At 39.1% G+C, this 26,051-nt stretch overlaps 2 protein-coding genes and 1 long non-coding RNA gene across 3 annotated transcripts; 2 read left to right on the plus strand and 1 right to left on the minus strand.

Annotated features, from left to right (window-relative positions):
• Nucleotides 1–208: 208 nt before the first annotated feature.
• On the plus strand, nt 209–8,801 carry MARVELD2 (MARVEL domain containing 2). The gene is made up of 6 exons (XM_054002775.1): nt 209–1,621; nt 3,231–3,263; nt 4,342–4,478; nt 5,285–5,456; nt 5,871–5,921; nt 6,831–8,801. Exons 1-6 carry the CDS (start codon nt 542–544, stop codon nt 6,945–6,947), a joined length of 1,590 nt encoding a protein of 529 aa, XP_053858750.1. The 5' UTR covers nt 209–541; the 3' UTR covers nt 6,948–8,801.
• Nucleotides 8,802–10,505: 1,704 nt separating this feature from the next.
• On the minus strand, nt 10,506–11,995 carry LOC128821585 (uncharacterized). The gene is made up of 2 exons (XR_008441155.1): nt 11,944–11,995; nt 10,506–11,496 (listed from the first exon to the last, which is right to left on the minus strand). It is a non-coding gene; the product is annotated as an uncharacterized LOC128821585 (long non-coding RNA).
• GTF2H2 (general transcription factor IIH subunit 2) lies at nt 11,495–25,424 on the plus strand. Its single transcript, XM_054002776.1, has 15 exons — nt 11,495–11,923; nt 12,013–12,090; nt 13,041–13,077; nt 13,696–13,782; nt 14,600–14,650; nt 15,052–15,106; nt 15,894–15,999; nt 16,957–17,047; nt 17,211–17,298; nt 18,045–18,152; nt 19,315–19,378; nt 20,265–20,368; nt 22,781–22,883; nt 23,180–23,219; nt 23,642–25,424. Exons 1-15 carry the CDS (start codon nt 11,868–11,870, stop codon nt 23,759–23,761), a joined length of 1,188 nt encoding a protein of 395 aa, XP_053858751.1. The 5' UTR covers nt 11,495–11,867; the 3' UTR covers nt 23,762–25,424.
• Nucleotides 25,425–26,051: the final 627 nt, after the last annotated feature.

Below are 26,051 nucleotides of genomic sequence, written 5' to 3' on the forward strand. Positions count from 1 at the left end.
TAAGTTCCATCTGAATATGAAGAATACTTTATTTCTGTGCGAGTGAAGACGCGTTGGAACAGATACTGAAGTCTCCTTCACCAGAGATATTCAATAAGTGTCTGTACGCAATCCTGTGCGATGTGCTCTGGAATGACCCTCCCTGAGCAGCTGAGCAGGGAGGTTGGAACACATGATTCTCTGCGGTCCCTTCCAACCTGACCCATCCTGTCATGCTGTGAGTCACGGCGCACAGCCCTCCTGCGAGGCCCGGCCGCGCCTCGCCGGCTCCCGCACCGCCGGCGCACCGCAATTTCGGGAAAACTCCTGCCGCTCCTGGCCGGGGCTGTCCTGCCACTCCCGGCCGGCCGGCCGGAAGCTCCCGCCTCCCCGGGCGAAAGCCGTGGGGCCGCCGCAGGTGTTGGGCGACTGCTCCCGGACCACTGGGCGCTCTCCGCCCGGCTCGTCCTTCTCCGGCGCCGGCTGCCCTTGGAAACCCGCGGCAGTTTCCTCCCGTCGGGTGAGCCGAACGGGGCCGGGTAGCGCGCGGGTAGCGCCGGCCATGTCGCGGAGCTCGCAGGGCGGGCGGCCCGGCAGGTCCCCACTGCCCCGCGGGGCCAGTCCCGGGTCAGCCGCCGCCCCGCTGCCGCCGCCCCCGCTGCCCCTGCAGTCCCCCTTCGGCCCCGGCGGGGCCAGCCCGGGCCCCAGCGGGCTGGCAGAGCTCAAGCCGGTTCGGCGGTTCATTCCGGACTCGTGGAAGAACTTCTTCAAAGGGAGACGCCACCCCGGTTCCAGCTGGGATAGCACGGCCTCCGACATCAGGTATATCTCGGACGGGGTCGAGTGCTCGCCGCCTGCCTCTCCCGCCCCGCTGCAACCAGGGACCAGGACGGTGCCTGGCTCCTACACGGACCCATTCGGGGGGTCGGGCGGGAGCTACCACTCCGGGAAGGAGGCCGAGGCCATACTGCCCTCCGGAGACCCCTCGGGCTCGCTGGAGCGCCGCGCCGGCATTGGGCAGACGTACAGCGAGCGGGTGGAGGAGTACCACCAGCGGTACGCCTACATGAAATCCTGGGCAGGGCTGCTTAGGATCCTCGGCGTGGCCGAGCTGCTACTTGGCGCCTCTGTCTTCGCCTGTGTCACCGCCTACATACACAAGGACAACGAGTGGTACAACATGTTCGGGTACTCGCAGCCCTACGGATACGGGGCGGGCAGCGCCTACGGGGGATACGCCTACAGCGGGCCCAAAACGCCTTTCATCCTGGTGGTGGCGGGAATGGCGTGGATCGTCACCATAGTGCTGCTCGTGCTGGGCATGTCCATGTACTACCGAACTATCCTCCTCGATTCCAACTGGTGGCCTCTGACCGAGTTTGGGATCAATATGGCCTTGTTTATCCTGTACATGTCTGCTGCCATAGTGTACGTAAACGATACCAACCGAGGTGGGCTCTGCTATTACCAGTTGTTTAAGACTCCGATAAATGCGGCTTTTTGCCGTGTGGAGGGCGGTCAGACCGCGGCAATAATCTTCTTGTTTGTCACGGTGATCCTCTATCTAATTAGTGCGATGGTGTGCCTAAAGTTGTGGAGGCACGAAGGGGCCAGGAGGCACAGGGAATTAATGGAACAGGAGGTAAGTCATTAGTTACCGTTTTTTATCTACCAGGTACCACATGATGGGGAGCAGCTGTAAGATTTTACCGTGGTGTAGACTGTGTCAGATCAAGTGTCTTCTCTATAGCAGATCTATAGCCCTGAGGCTGAATTTTAACCAGTCTTTAAGTATTAGAAACTGACAAACAAAAGGCGTTTTTAAGGTGTCAGATCCAAAGTCGTGGACGCGTTTTGGTTTATGGCTTTTTTTTAATGTTTATAATTCACCCTTGGGTAAGGACCTATCTCTGTTCTCTTCATAATACTGGGCTCTCTTCTTGAGTCAGCTGAGGAACTACTTCCTAGTGTGTATTTTCCAAACAAAGGAAAAAATGAACAATGTTCATCTGTTCAGCAGAGTTAGGTGGCTTAAAGCCACCTAGCATTTATTCGAAACCTGTGCATTCAGCACATCAAGTGCCAGTGTGGATAAACCTAAGAATGTGAAATACTTACTTTTACTTTGCAAGCAAAACTCCAAGCAACTTCTTTATGACTTTTCAGCTTTCCTCACAATAGTTATCAGCAAATATTTGTAGTAACAGCCTTGGCTAGATTTTGATGTCTCAAATGTCAGTCAGCAACATCTTTTTCATGTCAAATATTTTGCCTGGCTACTGGCCTTGCCCACACTAGAAGCATTCAGTATTTGCCTGGTTAATGATAAACTATAACAGTAGAGATTTAACACTCTTACCTAGAGAGTTGAAAGTAATTTGTGTAAAACTTCCTTCATTTGAAAACATCACCAAAAATGAAAAACATCACCCTTTAAAAATGAGTAAGATTTAATATAGCATGAAAATTAATGCATGTGAAATGTACATAAGCCTAAATTAAGGAGGGGTCAGCCTTTAAGGGATTTTAGAAGGAGAGAGTTTTAAAGTTGCATTTCCTCTGCTCTGTGACTGCAGTCTGATTTGCAGCATTTTTATTTAACACTGGTTTCCAGTTCACCATCCTGCATAAAATTGAGACTTTACTTTTGAAAACTAATTATAATTGGTTTTTAACCAACTGATAGTATGTCCTGCAAGAGTGAGGTGATTGCCAGAGTTGTACACAAGGTGTTTATTCTTCCCTGTTATTATCCAAGTTCTTTTAGTCCACTTACTAAACATTTCTAAAGGGAATACTTTAATAATAGAGGTTAGAGACTGGAGAATGCTGTGCAAATCAGATGCAGGTTGAGCTACTGGTTAGTGCACTGTTGTGTGTCCTAGGCAATGAATTAGGCTCAGCGTGTTAGTGAGTTAAGGTGGGCTGGAATGTGAAACAATAATAAAGGAGCTTGAGAAGTGGATGGAGTATTTCCTGCAAGCTGTTCCTTACAGCTGTGCTCTGGGAAATCCTGTTGTTCTGGGGTTTGGGTGGCTGTTTTCCTTAAACAACAAGTCTTTAAATCAGTGGATCTGAAAATACTCCTTATGCTAAATTTCATCATACCTAAGTATAAATGTAATCTTCTGTACAGTATGATTTTGAAAATGTATAAATGTTAGTAGTCTGTGCTTTTGCATAGTATTTTTGCTGGAAATAAAACTTAGTTATTTCCTTTTTTTTTTTTTTTTTTTTTTTTTTTTTAATAGATGAAAACACAATCCTCTTTTCCAGAAAAGAAGGTAGGAAATAGGAATTAATTTTTCTGTTTACTGGTAATTCTAAATGATTATTATTTTCCTTGTGACTGTTTTTATTTATTTGTTTGTTTATTTGACCTCAAGGAGATTAGGTTTAGTTTTTTAAGTTAGTTTGGATGGCAGTCTCCTGCCTAGAAGATTAAAAAGGAGCTTGTAAAGAATCCTAGTTAAGCTAGCTTACAACATCTATAAAATTGTAAAATAGCAGATGTGATGGCTGCTTCTCTGTGTGCTCTTATCCTTTTCTATGAAGTGACAAGTTCTGTCGCATTTATCACAGAGTTTGGCAGGCATGACTAAAACAGCAGGTCGTTTGATGGAGAGGTAGGTTTGGGACTTTTTCTTCCTGGCACTGTGCTTAATTTGCAGGAGAGCCAGTGGAAGCACAGTGTAGGTGCCCTGTGAGTTGAGCTTCTTCCTCAATCTCTGAGACTGCTACAAAGACGCCCTTCCCAGTTAAAGCATCAGCGGTGTTAGTGTTTCAGCCACACAAAGTATCATTGCATACACTGCAAAGATGGCATGGGCTTTCCAGAGAAATTATGATGTATTAATTTCCACCTTAAATGTCTCCTTATAGACACTGTGAATTTCCTACCACTGTTTCTCTGTTGATTCAGTACTCGATCAGGATCCTTTTGTTTATGTTCTAAGATTTCACTTTTTTTTTTATTTCTGGATCAAAGGATGAGTTTTGCAATAGGAAGCAAGGAAAAAAAGGAACTCCAAAGAACTGAATGATTCCAGTTCATCCACAAATTACACGAATGCTGAAGGAAACTTCCTTACACTATTTTTTTAAGACATGCAAACAAATCTTTCCAAACCTCCAGAAATATTTATCTGTACTGCTATTAGGACAAACGTAAGAAAAATACTGTATGGAAAGCATTACTGTAAGTCATTAAACTGATTGTCTAATTGCACTAAGAGTTGTAAGAAATATCTGTGATTTGCTTCTACTGCTGCTCAATATATGTATCTCTGTCTTAAAGTTGCATATTTTGTGATTTATGTAAAACTGATTTCATTAAGAACAAATTGTTTCTCTTTAAAACAGTATGAAGGTGATGACAGACCAAGGGAAGAAATCAGTTACAGGCAGCTGAAGTCACTGGAAAGAAAACCAGAGCTACTTAATGGTTATATACCTGCAGGTCACATTCCTAAACCTATAGTGATGCCAGACTACTTAGCGTAAGTGACTTGATTTTGATGGACCACCTTAGTGGAGGATACTTGAATAGTTTTTCACTCTGCATTTCTCCTCCCATGCACATGCTATGGGAACTCGCAATTGTGTGTTAACATTAAAAAGCAGAGAGGATGGGGCTGGTATCAGTGGCATAAGACCAGTAAATATAAATAAGGAGTCTTAATTTAAAAAATAACCCCCCACAAACCTCAAATGTTGAAAGAGAATGTCATAATCTAGCAAGTATGTGAACTGCCAAAGGAACAGAAGACCACAATATAGATATTAGAGGAAGAAACTAAAATACATGGGAAATTGCCTTTTTAGGGCCTGAAATTTGACTACTCTTATACTTTCTAATGCTGAGTTTATAACATGTTCCCTTTTAAAGAGTAGGCTTTTCCAAGTCTGATATAATAAATTAATTTTTATACTATTTGCTATGGGCACAAATAAAAACAAGGAGATGTTTCACTTGCATATTAGGAAAATATTTTTCTCATTGAGGGTTCACAAAGGTTTGCCAGAGAGACTGAGTCTCCATGCTTGGAGATATCAATAGCTGTCTGGACATAGTCCTGGTCCAAGTGTTCCTGATTGTACAGAAGGTCAGATCAGATAACCTCCAGACATCTCCTGCAATCTCAACTATATGGTGATTCTCTGATTTCAATGCTTTACAGACATGCAAATTTCAGCAGGTTATGAGATTAGCAAGAAATACAGGAATACACTCCCAAGGTGAAGAGTCTAAATGTCGTTAGTCAGTCGTATCTCTAAAACCAATTCTTAATTTTTTTTTTCTCAGGAAATACCCTGTAATTCAAACAAATGAAATGAGAGACCGGTACAAAGCAGTATTCAATGATCAGTTTGCTGAGTATAAAGAACTGTCTATGGAAGTTCATGCTGTATTAAAAAAGTTTGATGAGCTGGATGCATTGCTGAAACAGCTTCCACACCATCCTGAAAGCATATATGTGAGTACCTGTGAAATGGGCTCATGGAAAATAGTTGTATTAGGTGGTATAGGCAGTTTTTTACTGTCTTCAGGTAGGGCATAATGTCTTTTAATGCTGGCTGTGACCTGGTGTGAGAGGAAATTTCCCCATATGTTACATCATCTCTGGGCATTAGTTAGCGATACCAAGTTCCAGTTAAGACGTATATGTGGTTTTCTGGGGGTTTTTGTTTCTTTGTTTCATACTAGTAGCTTTTAAGTTCTAGTGAGTCACAGTTAATATATTTTCATTATTTCTCAAATACAAGATTTACATCTAAAATGTTATAACCACAAGGTACTGATCAAATGAGAATTCTGATGAGTATTTTGTAGTATATACATGCATATATGGAGCACATTCAAAGTTTAAAAATCTCTGGTTTCTCATTAGGAACAAGAAAGGATATCAAAAGTTCTGCAGGAATACAAGAAGAAGAAAAACGTAAGTATTTTAAATTTACATTGCTATTGAATTTAATGACTAGCAAAGAGAGTGTAAACAGATAATACTTCTGACACTAGGCAGATTTCAGTATCTCAGGGTACCTGAAGTGTTTTGTGTATTTTGTCTTCTAAAACTTAGGCAAAGTTAGGTCACAACCTCTACACTCATGCCAATGAACATTTTTGAGAATTATGATTCCAGTAGCCACATGTGGGGAAAAACCACAAACAACAACCCAAGAATTGAGCGTTTTCATCTTCTGAGAGTATGTTTAATCTCTTAGCATTCTGCATTCAGAAGATTAGTTCAGTTATATTCACTGACTGACACAGCCAATGGATAAAACCAGAAAACATAGTCTTAGACTTCAAAAGAAATTTTGTATTTTTTGAGGCATGGAATTAAGACACTCTCAGAAAGTAATTTTCAGTGTAATCCAAGAGGTTTCTCTTTGTAATTTTTAAATGCAGGCAGCAAATATGTATCTGTGTTCCATTAAAAACATTATGCATTACAAATACACATTTTTTTTCTCCATGGAATTTATGTCCATGTTAGTTAAACTTCATTGCTTTTTTTTTTTTTGGGGGGGGGAGGATGTATTGCACATACAACAAATATGTGTATAAAGTCTAAATTACGTATTAGGATGTCATTTATATTTGCAGTTTCCGGCTTTAAAACAGCTCTATTTACTAAGTAACTACAGCATATAAAGGCAGAACATTTTCTTCTGGGCTTTCATGAAGGAAGGGGAAACAGGAAATAAGAAAGGGCCAGGGAAAAAGATTGTGATTTTTTTGAGAATATTTACATATTAGTCAATAAGATAACCAATAATAGACTATTCTTGGAAGAGTCTGAAAGCCTAATATATTAATGTAAAGGTTTTTGTATTTTTGGCAGGATCCTGCATTTCTGGAGAAAAAGGAGCGTTGTGAATATCTGAAGAATAAGCTTTCTCACATAAAACAACGAATTCAGGACTATGATAAAGTTATGAATTGGAATGTAGAAACTTAGTAATGTCTTCACTTCATGGACACTATTTTCTGGTTTTAAAATTGATATGCGTATTTTAACCTATTTATTTACTCTTTGAACAGTACACTTATGGGAATTACTTAATCACTGTCATATGTTTGGATGTTGTACATTACTGATAGGTTTTGTATGCAGATCCAGTTGTAATTGAAGTTATAGGAAACTGCTGCTAACTTTCTGCTTTCATTACTGCAAATCCTGGCCTCTTAAATCTGAATACTTTATTTGAAAATACTTCATTTGCAAACTTGCAAAGCCTACCAGAGAAAGCAGTTTCCACATACCTTATGGAAACTTTGCACAGAAATGCTGTTAACAATTTTGGATTTTATTTATATGTTAACTCTTAATGATATCAGAAAGAGCTGAGCTGTTCTTTCTGTATGGGGTTTGATGCACTGCCTGATTGTATTGAATATTTTGGACAATTCAGAAGCTAGTTTAATAAGAAATTTTGTATTGTATTTCCAAATGCTGTCAATTATACTAGAAATCATCTTGAATTTTGCCTAACAAGAGAGGAAAAATACCTTCTTATTTAACCAGCTAGGGGAAGGGGACTTGGGTTTGGTTTTTGTATTGCCCTCTTCAGAGATGATGCAACAAATCTATACTTGGCCTTAAAGGAATAGAGGTACAGGAGGAGGCATATTAGTGTCCCATTAATGTTGCTATAGGTCAGTGTGCTCTGCCTACCTTGTGGATCATGCTGTTAGGGGTACGTGTGTTTAAGGGCTTCACTCTTCATCAGCAAGTAACAGGACTTCTTGTCTACGCAGCAGCTGTTAATTAACTTGGCATTCAGAGAGTGAGTACAGCAAAATGAATTCTCATTCAAAGTATAAATTGTTAGTATCCTCTTTAAGGCCAGATAAAATGTATTAAAAGACATACTTTCCAGAGCATATTTGCATAAATTCTATATCTATTCTTATATTTTCTTGGGGATATTATGCGATAGGTTTGTGCAAGTATTTTCATAAGCCAGTAAATTTTCTCTTTGTATCCTTTTTCATATCTTTATTTACTTTACTAACTTTTTAACTTACTATAATTGTTAGAAGCATTGATAGTTTTTGTACAGTTTTCTACGACTGCAATTTGTCTGTTCTGAAATATGTTTTTTAATATTAACAAAACCCACCAGTGTAGCCATATTACTCTATTGCTTATAAAGACATTTTGTTTGAAAAAGGTGCTCTGATTACAATTACTGCAAATTTTTATTAGTGATTTGCTTTTTTCTTTGAAAGAAAGTTTTAACTTATGCATTAAGGAACAACATCATGAAAGCCATTTCCAGTTTAGTGTGGTCATGGTAGTACTAACTCTGCCCTTCACTGCTGGAAATGTATTAACATACCTCAGTGTCACCATTGTAGCCCTGCTGGTTTTTCAACCCTTATCATTCACGCTGCAATACTGATGGCCATGCACCCACCTTCATATTTGTTAAATTGACATTCCAATTTTATCAGACATTTAATTCCAAGCGTTTTAGTGGATGAAGTAAATAGCACAAGATGTCATGGGAACACTGAGAGAATTTGAAAATTTGGCACCTCTTCATTTCAAAGCCTTCTACTGGAAGGTGCCTCAGTCTTTTCATCATTCTGAGAACAGGTGATAGCCAGTGCTATGCCTTGTTCTCTCTCTTTTCAGTGCCTTTCTGGTTCTGGTTTGTATTCATTTCAAAGGAGAAACCTCTCTTCCTTATAAAGGAGATGGGTCAACCTTTTATACTTGTGCTGAATACTTGTTAGTTAAATTGTTCTTTGTAAGAGAAGTACTTGTCCAAATCTCCACAATCTAAATAAATGACCTCTCACTGTACACCCAGGTTTGTCATTTTTTTCTCAGTGAGAGTTCTGGGCATTGCATCAATAACAGAAGAAGATTAGCACACATCTGAGGATCAACTGGTGTTCATAAAGTGCTAACAATAACATATGACTGATGTTTTCTTTGGAAGATTCACAGTCTGCACACTTAACAGGTCTTCTTTCTGTAGGATAGTGAGACCCAGCTCCAGGCTCCTTTTGACAGTGTTCTGAGTTTTAGTCTTTGAGAAGCTGGCTCCTAGTCCCTCAGACAGTGTCTGCATAGCCTGTGGAAAACCATCCTGCTGCTTCTTTCCTGCAAAGTTTCCGACAAATGGATTGGGAAAAGGGAACAGCATACCTGTGCCTGGAATGAGGAGATTAAGAAGCAACATCTGTATGTGGATTCTTGTGTTTCCTGGCAAGATGCCACAGGTGTGGCCAAGTAGATATTCCAAATGTTGGGAAGAGAAGCTGGGAGAGAAATACTCCCTTCTGCCTGCATTTTGGGTTCCAAACAGGATTGATGCAGGGCTCGACAGAAGTAAGCTACCATCCTAAGGGTACAAAGGCCATCCTAAGGCTGCAGCAACATGTTGCAACCATTACAGTAAGTTACTTGCTCGTCCTAGGTCTGTTACAGGCCTCAGGGCTGCTGAAGCACTTCTGGTGTATACAATCTGTGCTCTGGTATTCCTCTTAACCTACCAATGGATGACTGAAAAGGGTTTTGTCTACAACACTACAGACATACTGGAGAAAAACTGTTAATCTAAGATTAGTCTAACATGTTCATCTCTCAGAGAAATTGAGATGAATGAAATAAGAATTAATGGCTGGAAGCTGAAGCAACTTGGAGCAAGACAGAAATTAGGAGGAGAGTGATGGGAGTATCCCTCAACCTGAGTTACCATAATAACTATCAAGGAAAGTGGCCTCTTGATATTCTTAAAGAATAGAAGGCATACTCCAGACAAAACTTTGACATTTTGATTATCATCTCAGTCTCTCTGTGCAGTCCCTCTAGGCTCAGCTCTGAATCTACATTTTTGCATGTATGTGTAAACAATGTGCTGTGTGGTTGTACCTGTGTGACTGGGTTTTTGCAGAAAGTAGCTAACACATAAATTAATCACCAAGGAATACTGCCTTACATCAGTGGGCTTGCTTTTAATTACAGCCTCTCCTCAAACCCCAAGTGTGTATTACAAGATGTTTTATCCTTCAGTTTTCCTCTTAGAAAATGCTTACCTGGCTCCACAGATCTACAAATTGAGATGCTCAAGATTCTTAGTGTTTCTACAAATACCATAGTTTCTAAACTGTATTTGTGTTTCTTCTTGTCTTTGTAAGCAGTTGGGTATCCTAGATCAAAACAGCTGTGGTAAGATTGGCATACTTTTTACTAAACTGTACATTTTTTCAGGCCACATAAAGTAGTGACTAACAAACATACCCAAAATTTTGTCTTGCACAATAGCCTGACCAGCTTTCATGCCAGCATAGTGACTACACATGCTCATGACAGTTAAGAACCTAATTGCTTTGAAATTGTAAAAGAAGGTATCCAGTATGTTATTTATTAATTTCAAAATCATGGTGGGATTTCAAGCACTCGTACAATTAAGTTTTACAAAATTACTGTATATCCTGTGTTCCAGTCCAGCACTGAAATTCTTGGTCTTGAGAATAAAAAATACTCCTGTTCTGAAAGAAGTCTCATTTCTCACTCACTTTATTAAAGTGCTAGCTTATAAGACATTTAATTTCAGTGTTTTATAGATTGGAGTTTTTCCTTCTAAAGAAAAAATAGTGTATGTTCTAATGGGAGTTGTTCAAACAACTCTTTCAGTTCCAAGAAGCAAATCCTGACTTTTCAAAGAATTCTTTTCCCATCTTCAGATTGCTTTCCTTCAAAAAAATAATAGCTTTTTCCCAGGAATGGTTTAATTGAAAGCTAATAAATTTCTCCTCTCTTTCCATTATAATTATACACTGCTCCTGACAAATGCAATAAGCTGAAGGGTACAGAAGTGGTTAGTTTTGCCCCATTTGTTTCAAGAATTGTTACTACTGTTTACATGCTTTCTTCCTCATGTATTGCCTTATTTGGATGCTGAGTGAGACTCCTTGGAAACGGATGTTCAGTAACTTTCCTGTAATTCAAGAGGTGAAGCCCAGTCTTGGCATATTTCCACTGTATCCAGTAAAGTTTTAATCGTTCTGCAGAGCAATCAGCAATTAGCTCAGCTAGTTCTGAGCTAATCCTCACTGTGGTGCTTATGAAATGTAAAATGACGTGACATGAATACTCAAATATTTTAGGTAGATGGAAAACATGATTACTTAACATCAAAATACCTGAATTTTCTTGCTTTTGCTGGCGGGGTGATAGATGGCTGCCTTCATTAACCGGCGTATGAGCACAATCATGTGTTAAAATCCAGTGCTTTTCCCAGGATCCTGCGTTCTTCCATTAATTACTGAAATTTCTTCGGTTAATTGCAGAAGTGCCACCGAGACCCAGGCAGTGCCATGAGCCTGGCGGCTGTGCCCGCACACACGAGCGAGGGGCTCTGCGCCCGCACGAGCGATGTCTCCGTGAGGCGTCTTCCTTAGGCCCTCGTCCTCTCCATCGATGTCTCCATGAGGCGTCTTCCCTAGGCTCTCGTCTTCTCCATCACCGCACTTGGAGGATTTTGATAGTGCTGTGGAAAACACAACGGAACCTTCCTGGAACGGTCGCTCCGCGGCCCGGGCGGCGGCCGGGACGGTTTGGCGGAGCACCGAGGCGGAAGAGGGCGGGCGCCAACGTGTCGGGGACTGCAGGGCCTGGCTGCTGGCGGGGGTGCGCGCTCCGGGTCCTGCGGCTCTACTCAGCCTTCCTCGGTTGTCCTTAGTCTCTTTCGGCCCTTCTCACCCCCCTCAGTGTCCCTCGGCTCCTCTCAGACCCCTCTCACCCCCATCTTCTTCCTGCAGTCCCCCTCGTCACCCCTGAACCCTCTCTTTTCCCCTGGGCTCCCCTGATATTCCCTCAGCGCCCCGCATCTCCCCTGGTCTCCCCTCAGCCCCCGCGGAGATGGATGACGAACCCGAGCGGACCAAGCGCTGGGAAGGAGGCTACGAAAGAACATGGTATGTTCTTCCCCCCTCACCTTTCTCTCCTTTCTGGCAAAGGAGGAAAAACCTCCTTTCTGCTCATTGTAACAGTCTGTTCTGCGTAGGGAGATTCTTAAGGAAGACGAATCCGGGTCGTTGAAGGCAACCATCGAGGACATTCTCTTCAAGGCAAAGAGGAAAAGGTACGTGGTGTGGCCACGAGCGTGCTAATAGCACTGACTTGTCAGTTATAAGGGCTTGATCATCCTGAAACTGGGTCCTGTGGGATGAATTAAGCATAAGGCATGCCTGCAGGATGTTTTTATAGCCTTTCTCCTTCAGAGGGGCAGGTGCATGCAAAAAAAACCTGTGAAATATTAATTTTTATCTTTAAACACTGAATGTATACCACCTCTGTATCCCATGTATATGCAAGCTACAGGTCTTGATCTGATGAAACACTGCAGAGCACTGCAGCTGCAATCTGCACAACTTAGAGGAATCTTCCATCAATTTTTTTTTTAGTATACATATCAGAGAATCGCAGGATAGTTTATGTTGGAAGGGACCTTAAAGATCATCTCACTTCAGCCTGCCATGAATGGAGACACCTTTCATTGGACCAGATTGGTCAGAGCCCCATCCAAACTGGTCTTGACCTCTCCCAGGGATGGGGCATCCACAGCTTCTCAGGGCAACCTGCTCCAGTGCCTCACTACCCTCGTGGTAAAAATATGTTTGTCTCCAACCTAGATCAACCCTCTTTTGATTAAAAACATTGTTCCTTGTCCTGTCACAACAGAATCTAGTTTCTGGTATCATGGCTACAGACTTCTGTTTCAGATTTCAGAAAAACAGCTAGAAAAAAATCCTAAGTTTTGCATTATTTCAAGTTATATTAGAACTTGATTTGTCAAATTTGGATAAAATTTTAAAGCTTCATTAAACCTGGTAGTAAGAAATAGTTCTTCTTTATTTTCTGAGAGTTGTGAAATCTGCAGTTGAGCTGTGGGGTTTTTCAGCATGAGTAAGTGTCTGCTGTTTATTGCTTCTACATTTTAGCCAGAAGTCTAATACTGGGTTTATTTGGACTTTTGTTTTAGGAGCCATTCACTCATTTGAATTTGACTTAAATTGTTCTGTGTTTTGTTAGACTCTGTGAACACCATGGACAAGTTCGGCTTGGAATGGTATGTTAATACCTTAACCCTCTTCTGTTCTTAGTCCAAAACTATTTGGCTAGAGGTGGTATGCCAGATCTGAAATACACTTCTGCTGGCCTAGCATACTTCTTACCAAACCTTGTGGTTTCAGCTGTTACTTTTTTTTTTTTTTTAAAGCATTCTTTGTTTGTTAGCAGTGTAAGTGAAGCATGGCTATTCAGGTTTGGAGGTTTGACACACAGGGTGTGTTTGGCAGAAGAAGTCAGACCACACGTGCTCACACTGTCCATTTCTCTTCTTGTGAAAAGTGGACATGATGGAAATGCGTTGTAAATAACCACATTGCTTTGTACAACACTTGAGTTCTTCAGATGAAGACATAAATATTCAAACTATGCATGTTTTGTAACTTATTATGAGAGTCATGAGAGGAGAACAGTGTGCATTTTTCAAGACTGGTTTTTTTTCATTTTAAGAAAAAAGTGGAAGAATGTGTTACTTTTCAGTTGCTGTTAATTGCACCTCTCAATCTAGTGAATCTTCCCTGTTAGAGGGAGGAAGTAGTGGCTTTTTAAAGTAAATGGAATAATTAATTCATTTCAATGCATATTCTGTGAGTGATTTTCACATATGGTGGAAATGCAGATGCGTCACCTTTACGTGGTTATTGATGGATCAAGAACAATGGAGGACCAAGACTTAAAACCGAACAGACTTACTTGCACTCTGAAGGTATTCCTGCACTCAAATTTTTTCCTTACTGAGCCACCATTTCTCTAGAAACTGGTTGCATTTTGCATTTCAAAGAATTGCAGTTTCCTGTATCTGCATAGCTTCTCATCTCTCATCCCTACATTTGTCTCCTTGTTTCTGTCTGTCCTGTTTTTTGAATAGTAAAAAACTTACCTGTTTTTTGAATAGTAAAATCTGTGGGGCATTAGTTTGCCTTGCACATGTACTTCTGTAGAGTGAAAACACTTTGTACGGCATATTATGGGAAGACATATCTGGAAACTATGTGGAAATTAAGTGTTGCCCAAAATAAGGGGATTACATGTTCTCATTACATATCTAGAATTAGTTTGTATTTTTTTCTTACAGTTGGGTTTTTTTATGAATTCTTATTTGAAAGGATGCTATTTGAACTGGATTGCTGTTTCAGATTGTGGTGAACTTGAACTGTGCACTTCGTGTTCTGAATGGTCTTCTCCAACAATACTTGAGCATGAAATCCTGGATTTTGATGGTTTTGTGCAGAGTAGTGCTTTTTGGTGTATTGAAAACCTCCATTTGAACCAGCAGGAATCTAGAACTTCAATGTAGGATATGAATAAAATAAGGGGGTGTAGTTTCTGAATTCTCATTTAATTGATTACTTGGGGGGAGGGATAGGGTGAAAGAATAATGGAAAGGAAAGGTTCATTCCCCCTTTTTGTGTTACCCAACTACTTTGTTTTGCTTTTTAGTGATACTAGATGTTTTGCATCTACTTAATGTATCTGTAATAAAAATATAATTAGTTTTTAACTGCCTTAACTTTTTTTTATAGTTACTGGAATATTTTGTTGAAGAGTACTTTGACCAGAATCCTATTAGTCAGGTATGTACAACCATGCAAGAAACAAATAACAGAAAATATTTTAAAAGGTAGTTTCGGTTATAACACTACCAAGTAAACTGTTTTCAATTTATGTGTACCTTCAGATGCTTTATTCATCAGTCTACTGAAATTCTTGTTTCTGCCTGTTTCTGCCAGACATTTAGAATTTTAGAAGATTTCTTTTCGTACCTTTTGGCAGTAGTAATTAAAATACAGGAGTGTTTATAATCTGATGTGTCATGTTGTGCTGCTATTGTTACACTTGAAGTAAAACTTGTATAGACTTGTATGGTTAAATAATTCTGGTCCATAAAGACGTAAAAAAATATAGTAAAATTCTAAATAAACTCATTGTAAAACTTTCTAAGAAAAAGTTTGGTCTTTTTTCCCCCCTTTTTCAGATTGGCTTAATTGTAACTAAGAGTAAAAGAGCAGAAAAAATGACAGAACTCTCAGGTAGGGAAGTAGTATTCTTTCTTAAATTGCAGATGTTTTTATCCTTTTCATTGGTGTTCTAAATTCTGCCTGATACACTGCTGAAAATTAAATTATCATAATTAGTTTTAATTTAAAAGATAGATTATTGCACGTTGTCTGAAACCATAATCTACGTTTTGATCTGCTTTGATCCAGAATTGTCATTGTGTGCTTGTTTGTGATCAAGTCTCTACTTGATCTCCAGTCAAGTCTCTTTCTCGAGAAGAATACAACTCAGATGTGTTCTGATTCCTCTATAGTTTATTTTCTACTCAGTTTGTTAATTTTGTATATTACGACATCTGTGGATTTTGTGAGATCTGATCTGATGTTAAGAAGTCGAGGTTTGTTTGGTTCCTGCCTGCTGTTACACCAGTCTCTGTGGCTTCGGCAGGTCTCATTGAGGAAATTGAGGATCAGTCAATCTTTGAACCATGCTTTGAGGATAACAGAGGAAACAAAACTCTTTTTCTGCTTATGGGACATCTCACCCTCATGTTGAGTGCTTAATGATACCCAACAATGAATTTATTCTTTTTGGCTTCTAAACTTTATAGCATCTGAGTGCCTATACAGTAAAAGTTTGTTTTACTCTTTTCTGAATTCTGATCAAGATACTAATTTCTAAGGAAAAATACAGATCCATTCCACTTTGAAACCAGTCCCTGTCATTGTACAAGTACACTTCATTACATAAATACTTCAAATATTTCTGTTCTTTAACTTGTTGTATCAGTTAAATTGATTGCATTTTTTTCACTTACAGGAAACTCAAAAAAGCATGTAACTGCTCTGAAGAAAGCAGTGGATATGAACTGCAGTGGAGAGCCTTCTCTATATAATTCCCTAAATTTGGCCATGCAGACTTTAAAGTTAGTATATACATGGAGGTTTTTTGTTTTCTTTGTGATTGTGACTTTTGAGAGGCAGAGACAGAATTTTTTCTAAATAGCATCTTGCATCATGCTGACTTGAGTCTTTAAAAGGTGAATTTATCTCCTCTTAAAATACAAATAATTAAGTTAAATATTCTAGTAGTGCAGAAGTTTATTTTCTACCGCTAGATGCTTGTATTTAGGGGTGTTTTTCTCATAGAAATGAAATTTGAAAACCAAATTGATGATGGTATGTAGATACTGTGATGAAAGACACTGCCATTCTTTTTTACTGAAGGACTGTGCTATGAGAGAGGACATAGGGTTAATAATGTAAGAGAACAGGAAAAGAAAAAGCATTCTGTTACAATAATCTTGTGAAAGTTTTGGCATACTTTAGAAAGATCAATTTTCAGGTAGGATAGATTCAGAATACTTTTTAGCAATGTGAGATACTGAGATGTATCCCAGTTTGTGGAAGACTGAGTAAAGAATTACAGCTAAAACACTGACTGAACAAAGCGGATAACTAGTGTCATGAAAAGCTATTTAATTACTAGCAGGAAGAGAGTTTTCAACTAATAACTAGAAGTAATTAAAAGTAATGGATTTACACTTAAAAAACTGATTAGAGCTTTTTAAGAAGTCGGGAAGCCTTACTACAGTGTACTAGTTTGAAGATGAAATTTTACCTGTGAGTATGGCTGAGGTACAAAGGATTCATTACAGGAGATAATCAGGTTACAACTACACAATTAAATATGGTATTTTAGATATTGGAAAGGTTTGGCTTTCAGAAGGTGAAAATCTGGTGCTCAGACAAGGATCTTACCACAGTTTGTAGAGAATTTCATATCATGTCACCTTCTGACTTCAGCAAATTAAGGTCCTTGGAGATGTTACCATAAAAATAGCTTAGTGTGCATAAGTAAATTAACTATATGCTTTCCTTAGGCACATGCCAGGACATACAAGCAGAGAGATTTTGGTAGTCCTCAGCAGTCTGACGACATGTGATCCAGCCAACATCTATGATCTAATTAAGGTACAGAACTGAAGTTTGACTACTGCATTGAACATCCAAGCTACTGGAGGAAAAACAGGCAGTAGCAGTGTCCTCACCAATTAATTTTTGTTTAAGACTTTGAACCTTTTTACTATTTCTTGTTCTGCACATGAATTGAGTATGCTTTTTTCTCTATTTTAAGTGTTTAAAAGCAGTAAAGATCAGAGTATCTGTCATCGGCCTAAGTGCTGAAGTTCGTGTTTGTACAGTACTTGCCCAAGAAACTGGTGGTATGTATCTGAAGTTCAGTAATTATATTACTAACACAGGTTCAAAATAAAAATTAAGTAAGTAATTTGTTTTATATTTATTACTGCATTTTGACATTTTTACGGATAAATATTTTCCATTGTGCTGGCAGAAAATTTAAAGAGTTGCCCAAATCTACAAAATGTACAGTAGTAAGTGAAATTACTACCAGCTGGTAGCTGCAGCTCTAGAGAAAAGAAATACATATATTTTCAAACCTTTTGTTCCATGTATAAAGCTATGTGATGTGGAACTTCATCAGTGAAACATGTTAATATCCATTGCTATAGTGGTAACTCTTATAGTATCATTACTACAGTGTAATGTTGGAGAAAAAGCTCTGTGCCTTCATACCTAATTTAACATTCTGTTATTACTACTTTTAAAACCTGTCATTTACTGTAGCATTAACAGGGCTGCCTTTTAGGAGCAAGTTTGGATAAATTGTGTTTTCTACTTAAGTTGTTTTCTGTCATATGTATATGTTTGTTTGGTTGGGTTTTTTTGGTTTTTGGTTTTGGTTTTTTTGTGGGTTTTTTGTTGGTTTGGTTTTTTTGTTTGGTTTTCTTTGGGGGTTTTTTGGGGGGGGGTTTTGTTTGTGTGTTTTGGTGTTTTTTTGTTTGTGGGTTTTTTGTTGGTTTTTTTTGTGTGTGTGTGTTTGTTTGTTTGTGTTTGTTTTTGTTTTTGTTCATAACCTGACAGAAAGGCATTTCTTTGTCTGTGACAGGAACATACCACGTTATTTTGGATGAAAGTCATTATAAGGAGCTGCTGATGCACCATGTTAGTCCTCCACCTGCTAGTTCAACTTCGGAGTGCTCCCTTATTCGAATGGGTAGGATATGGTTTTGTCAAACTCCTAACATGAGATTTTTGTCTTTTTCTTTATTTGCCTCTTCTGTGTTAAGGCAATACAAATAATGAGATGCATAATAAAGACATTGTGCAACTTTTTTTAACTTTTATTTTGCTAGATAAGTATCTGTTTTATTTATGTTATTCCTTCTGAGTAGTCAGCTTTTAAATAAAGCTTATTAAGTATGACAAATTACTGAGCAGAATTTGGAAACAACAAAGTGGAACAATATTGATGACACAGTAATTGTTATAAATTTAATACATAGAAATGAAGGGTGAAAAACTATTTTTTCTCCCTCTGCTTTTTTGCCTGCAGAAGGCAACTCTTAAAACTATTAATTGATTTAATAACCATAGGTAGTACATGTTTATTAGCAGCTTCTTGAGTATTCTTTCAAGAAGTAGATTACCATTTCTTTTCTTGATCTGTTTCTCAATAAATTTAAGCTTGGAGTTAAACCAGAATAGGAACTCTAATGCTTCAAAGTAGAACACTAAGTTCTCACTTTCATCCACCCTTTCCATAGATAAGAATGTATGTATTTTTATGTCTAGATATAGATAATGAAAAGGTTTACTTCTCGTAGGTGTAAAGCCTGAGCTGCAGTTGGAAAAACCAACTTCTCACCTGTCATGATCTGTAAAAAATGAATGATAGAAAGAAAGAAAGAAAGAAAGATAATAGTCTCCAAAAAGTCCTGTAGTCTCATCTGTCATATACTGCACTTAGAAGGTGAATATAGGCTGGATGGATGCATATAAAAATATTTCCCCCTTAATTAGAAACTATTGTTTAAGTGAACATTTGTATGCTGCTCATTCTGCTTTCCTACCATTTCACATATTTTACTTTTTAACTGTTCTTCAAAAATGGGGTTCCAGTCCACTTCAGTTAACACAAAGTCTATGGCAAAGACATTTTTTCAGTTGGGGAGAAGTAAAGTCAGGGAGGTGTGGGTGTTAGAGACCTTTGGGAAGAATTTGATACTAGCAAGAGTGTATTAGTTCTGCTGTAATAACAAATGGGAAGGAGATAGGCCTGAATGTCTAGAATAATCTTTGAACTTCTTCATTGAATTAAGAAATTGACACATTATTGCATGTTTAAAACTGTAATTTTGGGATGTTTTTCTCTTCAGGATTTCCTCAGCATACTATTGCTTCTCTATCTGATCAAGATGCAAAACCCTCCTTTAGCATGGCGTAAGTAGCATTGATTAGAATTCAACAAGCTGATAAGAATTCAATGTTAATTAGTCATATTTAGAAAATCTGCTCAACAGTGAAAGTATTGCAGAATAATTTGGAAAAAAGAAGAGTAAGCCATGTCTTGTGACTTCTCAGTAGACATTTTATTTCCATTGGTAGCTCCGGTATTAACAGTATCCTCTGTTAAATATGTGTTTTTAAATTTGCATTTAAGTTTTTTTAAGGTAGTAAAGTAAGTACCTTTTTTAAGGTACTTAGTTCTGTTACAGTGATTGGGGCACATAGGTGCTACAAGGTGTTAAAGTAATTACTTGCAGCTCTTGATTTAGTTACTACTATCATTATAAAAGATAATTATGGGGATGGAAGGGTATTAGCTGAATAAAATATTTTTAATGTATTTCTTAACATGACTTTAAAGGGAAGTTTGGAATAGAGTCCTCATTTGATGACTGCACCAGTGCACTTCTCAGTGAAAAGAATCATTATTTTCCAGGGTGATAGGGGAGTCTGAATTTCAGAATGAAACAGTGTCTAACACCGTGTGCTATTTGAAAGAATAATTAGTACATGCATTTTAGAGGCAATATAGAATATTTTTGTGTCTAAAAAGAAACAAGCATGCAGTTGTTGTTCATATCTTTATTTTTAAATAAAATATGGCTCCTTTATATGGAAATATTTTGTCTTTGGTTCCTGTGGGAAAATGTGGTCACTGATATCTATTCATATAAATTGTTTTCTGACACTTACATATTAAACTGTTACATGCAATCTAGTGAAACTTTTTTAATTACTTGATGTGAAAACTACATTATTTGTACTTACCCAGTAGCATGGTGTTGTTTCTTAAGTACTGAATTGTTTCTTTCTACTGTAGGCAATTGGAAAATAACAGTGACCCAGGTCTTACACTGGGTGGATATTTTTGTCCTCAGTGCAGAGCCAAATACTGTGAGCTTCCTGTGGAATGCAAAATCTGTGGTAAGTAGCAAGAAGAGGTGAGTAGATGAATCAGGAGTTCATGGTAAGAGAGTTAAGGGGTGGAAAAATTCAGCTATACTTACTAATTAAAAGCCAGCTCTTTACTAATTAAAAACCTGCTTAAAGAGTCCTGCATTTTGGTGACCTGGGATGTCAACTTTGTAAAAGTGTCTCTCAGGACTATACCTGTAACAGTAAAGCTGTATCATATTCCTATTGGAGTATGATACATCATATTTATATTTGTATAAAGAATATACCTAAGGCAAAGTGGGGAAGAGGGATGATGCACATGGGAATGGTGACTTCTCAAGAATCCTCATTTAACTAAACAAACCCATGTTTCAGAATCCTCAGTGCAAGGCCATAAAAATGGAGTGCTTTGGAGCAGGAGGACAGAAGTACTCTTCCCTCCATGAGTATATGGATGAAAGATTTCCAAGTTTAACTGAAGGGCCGGCTGTAGAGTTGTAAACAGGAGCCCCTTGGTCTTGTGAATATTAATGGACAGTACAACCAATGACGCCTCCCTCCATTGCCCTTAGTGAAGGTGGGAGAGAGGATTAGTGTGGTTTATAATATTAATATTGTGAGGGGGTGCTGTTCTCCTAGCTTCCACAGGCACATGACTAAAACACAATAGGTATTACTAGGATGCATGTATTTGGCAAGAGGATGAAAAAATTATGGTTTTGGGTCACTTTATCGTAGTTTAATTTCAAGTTTTTCCTACCAGCATGAGTTTCATTCCACCAATGGGATAGTGTAACTGGAGAAGTCCTGTGTATCTGCAGTGGATTCTCCACAGCTGCAGTGATCAGCAGAGCAACAGTTTGGACATTTACACTACATGTGAGTGAGTGAGTGAGTGAGTGAGTGAGTGAGTGAGTGAGATGTTTGTGCCAGCCCATGCCTTACCTGTTGTCATGGTCTAACCCCAGCTGGTGACTCAGCCCCAGACACCCACACACTGGTGAGATGGGGGAGTATTACGGCTTGGTGTTCCCCAGGGGTCCGTCTGGCCCCCGGGGCAGCAGCTGCCATAGGTGTCCTGGATAGCACTGTGCTGATGAGGCGCAGCCTGCCTGGGCCCTTGGGCTAGCTCCCAGCCGCTGGCTACTTTAGCGAGCACTTGTGAGTGATTCCAGCTCTAGTGATTTCAGCTCTGTGCTCGCAAAGTGCCTCAGCAGACGCAGGGAAGGAGAGAGGTGAAGGCTGTGTGGAGTTCTGTGGAGATGTCTTTATTGGCAGCTTCTGCAAAGGGTTCCAGTGACAGCTCTTCCGTCTGAACTGGGCAATGGTATGGGTTTATATAGGCTATTGTGGGATCAGGATTTGTCCTATGGCTGAGGTCGAGGAGACTATGACCTATAGCCTTACAGAGAGATAACAGGGGTCTGATGTGCGGAAGAGGGGTAGCTCTGTTCCACTCATCATGATTCTGCATTTCTTATCTTAGGCTAGTGACGGCCGTGGAGGCCTTGCAGGGCCTCTGACTGCTACAGGGGAGAGAATCAGAAGAGTAAAAGTGAGAAAACTCATAGGTGACATTAAAGGCAATTGAAAACCTACAGCAAAAGCTGTGTACACAAGACAAGCAAAGTAATTCATTCACCACTTCCAATCAGCAGAATCTCCAGGAAAGCAGGACTCTGTCATGGGTAATATGACAGTTACTTGAGAAAGTAAATGCCATCATCCTGAACATTCTCCCCTTTCCACCTTCTCCACTCAGCTTTATAGGCTGAGCGTGGTGGCACATGGTATTGGATATCCCTTTGTTCTCTTGGTGCACTGTTGACTGCAATCCCTCCCAATGCCTTGTGCACCCCCGAGCCTACTCACTGGTGGAGTAAGAAACAGAAAAGGCCTTGATTGTGTGTAAACACTGGTCAGCAGTAAAGAAAACATTCTTGCATAATCAACCCTGTTTCCAGCATAGATCCGAAACATAGCCACGTGATAGTGTGCCAAAAATTAACTGGTTTAAAAACAGCAGACCTGTGTTAGCTGGAATGTTGCCGTGGCATGGTTTTGGCAGTAACTACTAGCAAGCTGTAGTAGAGCTTTGTAACAGGGCATCATTTTAATTGGTGGTGTGATACAGCAGAACCATCATTGCTAAAAGGAGCTTCCTAATTTCACCACTGTATGTTGTAAATGTATTTCTAAAGGCTGAGTTAAACCTTTTCAGTAGAAATTTGAGCAATTTGCTTGTTCTTTGCATTTGGATTTAAAACTGGACAGGATTACAGGTTTGGCTAATGGAACAAGTTTTTACTTTTTAAAATTCTTAAGCTCTCAACCATTAAGTAATCAAAAATATTATTTTTCCTTTTTACTTTATTTCATACAGAAAAGCTTTTCAGTAAATATTTCCTTGTAACAATTTTGGTGTCTCTTTAATTGCAGGTCTTACTTTAGTGTCTGCACCTCACCTGGCTCGGTCTTACCACCACTTGTTTCCTTTAGATGCCTTTCAGGAAGTTCCACTGGAAGAATACAAAGGGGAACGGTATGCAAATCTTACTTGTGATAATGAGTGTACTTGTGGATCCTATAATTTTTTTTGTCACAAAAGTAAGAATAGCTGGCAACAGCTTCTTTGCTGCTGGAGATCCTGGGTGTTTGGGTGGTGTGAGGCACCTCTAGCATTAAGGAATACTTGTCGTTTCCATGGTCTGTGAGTTCAGCTGAATAGCTGAAATAATTGCCAGAAATTGTTACTATGTATGAGATGGATTTTTTTAACATTGATTTACACAGTCTTGACTATTTTTTTTCAGTTAAAGTATAAAATTTTGCTTTTAGGTATTGTCAAGGCTGCCAGGGAGAGATGAAAGATCAAAATGTAAGTATGTTGAATAGCATTGTAATTTGCATTGAGGGGTGTGAGGAATAGAGATGATCCTTTAGCATTATATTCTAAAGACCAGAAAAATACTTGTGAAAGTTAAGGTCATGGTTAAATAGAGCTATGTGTTAAACAGTCACACTTTCTAGACTGCAAAGTCTGTAGAAGTGTGGGAAGAAATTTCCTAGGGAGCTGCATAAAAAAAAGCTTCCACTCTCAGCCATTTGGAAGCATTTATAGTGACCTGAGCTCAAGCCTGTGAATACACTTGCTGTCAGAAGCTTTAATTCAATTGAGTTTCTGTGATGCTAGCAGTGTAGTCTGTTTACATTACCTTGATGATGTAACTGTTGCCCTACTGTAGTGCTATGATGATAATTTTTGCTAATTTGATTTGTCTTTCTGTCCTTCCCACACAGGTGTACATATGCAAAGTGTGTCAGAACGCATTTTGTGTGGAATGCGATCTGTTTGTTCATGATTCTCTGCACTGCTGTCCTGGCTGTATTCATAAGCACCCTGCTCCTGTATCTGTATGATCTCATACCTTTTTAAAAATTGCTGTATCTTTGTCATTCTTGCATGAATCTAATTAGTTTATTCAGCCATCACTTTAACTGATGCATCTCTGAACAAGAAGATGATTACAGAGGGATGAACAGTGAAGTAGGAGCAAATGTTAATGTTTTTATTTTATTACTTTTAATATATACTTGAATTATCTGTATCTATTTTTTGTTCTTGTCTCAAGAACTATGGCTTTTTCCAGCTGTTATTATAATAACGTGTATTTGTAAATATGAAAGTGATAAAACTGCTTTTTATGATAATGGGATGATTCATCTTGGTTTCATTACTTGTTCAAAAAAAAGCCCTGAAAATACATTTTATATATCTGTTGTTACAAGCTTTTGCTTTTGTTGGATTGTGGATTGCTGTAGATCAGTCTTGGTTTGAAAAGATAGGTGTCTGGTAAGGAAGGCAGGAGCCTCTCTTGAAATGGAAAATGTAAACCCCTCCCTCTGAATTATTATAATTTTGAAATTAAGGGGCTCTCAGGCAAAGATATGAGAGTAGGAATAACAGTTCTTTATTAGGAAAAATAAAAATTAAAAAAGCAGTGATACAAAAGTCTCTGACAGAGTCAGAATACAGCCTGACACCTTGCTGGTCGGCAATTGCTGGTAGCAGTCCAATTGAATGGTGGCTGCAGTCCTCCTGGAGTGTCAGGTGTAGTTCTGTTGAAGCAGTGATCCTGTAGAAGGGTGTAGTTTTCCTCTGAAGGTCCAGTGGTTGTGTAGGGTCTGGTCTTTCTCTGGGAATCCAGTGGGAAAAGGCTGCCTGTGGTGTTCTAGGTTTCAGACTATATCCAGGTAGCAATGCTTGGCTCCTCCCCCTGGGCGAAGCATCTCACAATGGGGTGATGTCATTTTATCAGTCATGCAGTGACACTCAAGGGCCATTAACAGTAGATGTCTTCCCAGAGGGAGGGTTGGTTGTGGGAGAGATAAAGAAAACTGCCCAATTAACAGACGATAACTGCCCCACCTCTAAAAGATGGCAATAGAATACACCCCCCCAGCCACATCTTGCATTTGCAACCTAAGACAAGATCAAAATACTCTTTTGCCAGAATTTAACAAAGATGTTTTTGAGCAATTAATTGGTGGACATTTCATGTATTATTTTCAAGTATTATGAGTATTCACCTTGGCGTTTGGTAAGGCAGCTCAAATACAGCTGTTATAAATGTGCTGAAAACAAATTTTAGGTTTTAATGGTGCAACTCAAAGCTAACTATAAATTTTTTATACTCCTGTGTCTGGGTTAAGTTTCAATTTTTTTGTAGGAGGGTAAGATTGCTGAAAGGCAGTGAACTTGCAAAAGGGCAATACCTGAGTTAATACAAGCTATTGTTTGGTGGACTCAGTATTGAAGACAAAAAGAGATGATGTTTGGTTCTGAAGCTATGCTGAATTGACAGAACTGCATGTCATCTTCTGTCCTTGGCTAAACCCCTAGAGCAACAGACAAGTGAGTGCAGGAGGGGAGGTGTCCATCTTTCTCCGAACTTTACCTGAAGAACAGGAATTGGCACAAATGCAAGACTGCCATTTTGCAGTGTCTGTTCAAAGTATGTTTGCAGCTTGAACCTATGAGAATTGTAATGTGCTACACCTCAATAAAAGGAAGTTACAGATACAGTGTCTGAAGCAATACATCACAATGGGTTTTCTTGAGTCACCTTGTGATGATTGTCAGTACAACTGTGACTGAGTTGTTCTGGGTGTATATGACTTAATTTTTGAGCTTTGTTTTTTTGTCAGATTAGAAATGGCAATATAACAGCTGAAACTTAACACAGAAACAAGCAAAAAATCTAAACATCTCCTCTTACATTAGTTCAATTTTTCATGCTCATCTCATATAAGCAATACATGCCACTTTTCACTTCTTTCAGGCAGTTTTAATTTAATTGTTAGTAAGCTCTTTCTATAGTGCCTGCATGCTGGATAGAGGCAGTCATTCTCTTGTGTTGTCAGAAAAATTACTGTTGAGCATCTGCATCTCATTTTGTGCTGAGTCAAACAATGCCTATAAACCCTTTGTGCTGTCAGGTGGTTGCAGTCCTATTACTAAAAACTAGCTGAAACAGGACATACAGTGTTTGTTCTGGTCTAGTAGGCCACTCCAAGCTCTAAGCATCTGGCTCTTACATATTCTGATGCTGGTGACAGCCCCTTAAGACAGCGTTTTCTGGTAATATTTTCATCTTTGCAGTCAGTATTTTCTAATGGAAATAAAAGGGATTTGTCAGAACACTTCAAA

Source organism: Vidua macroura, chromosome Z (genome assembly GCF_024509145.1).
Source record: "Vidua macroura isolate BioBank_ID:100142 chromosome Z, ASM2450914v1, whole genome shotgun sequence".
In the NCBI taxonomy this organism is placed as follows: domain Eukaryota; kingdom Metazoa; phylum Chordata; class Aves; order Passeriformes; family Viduidae; genus Vidua; species Vidua macroura.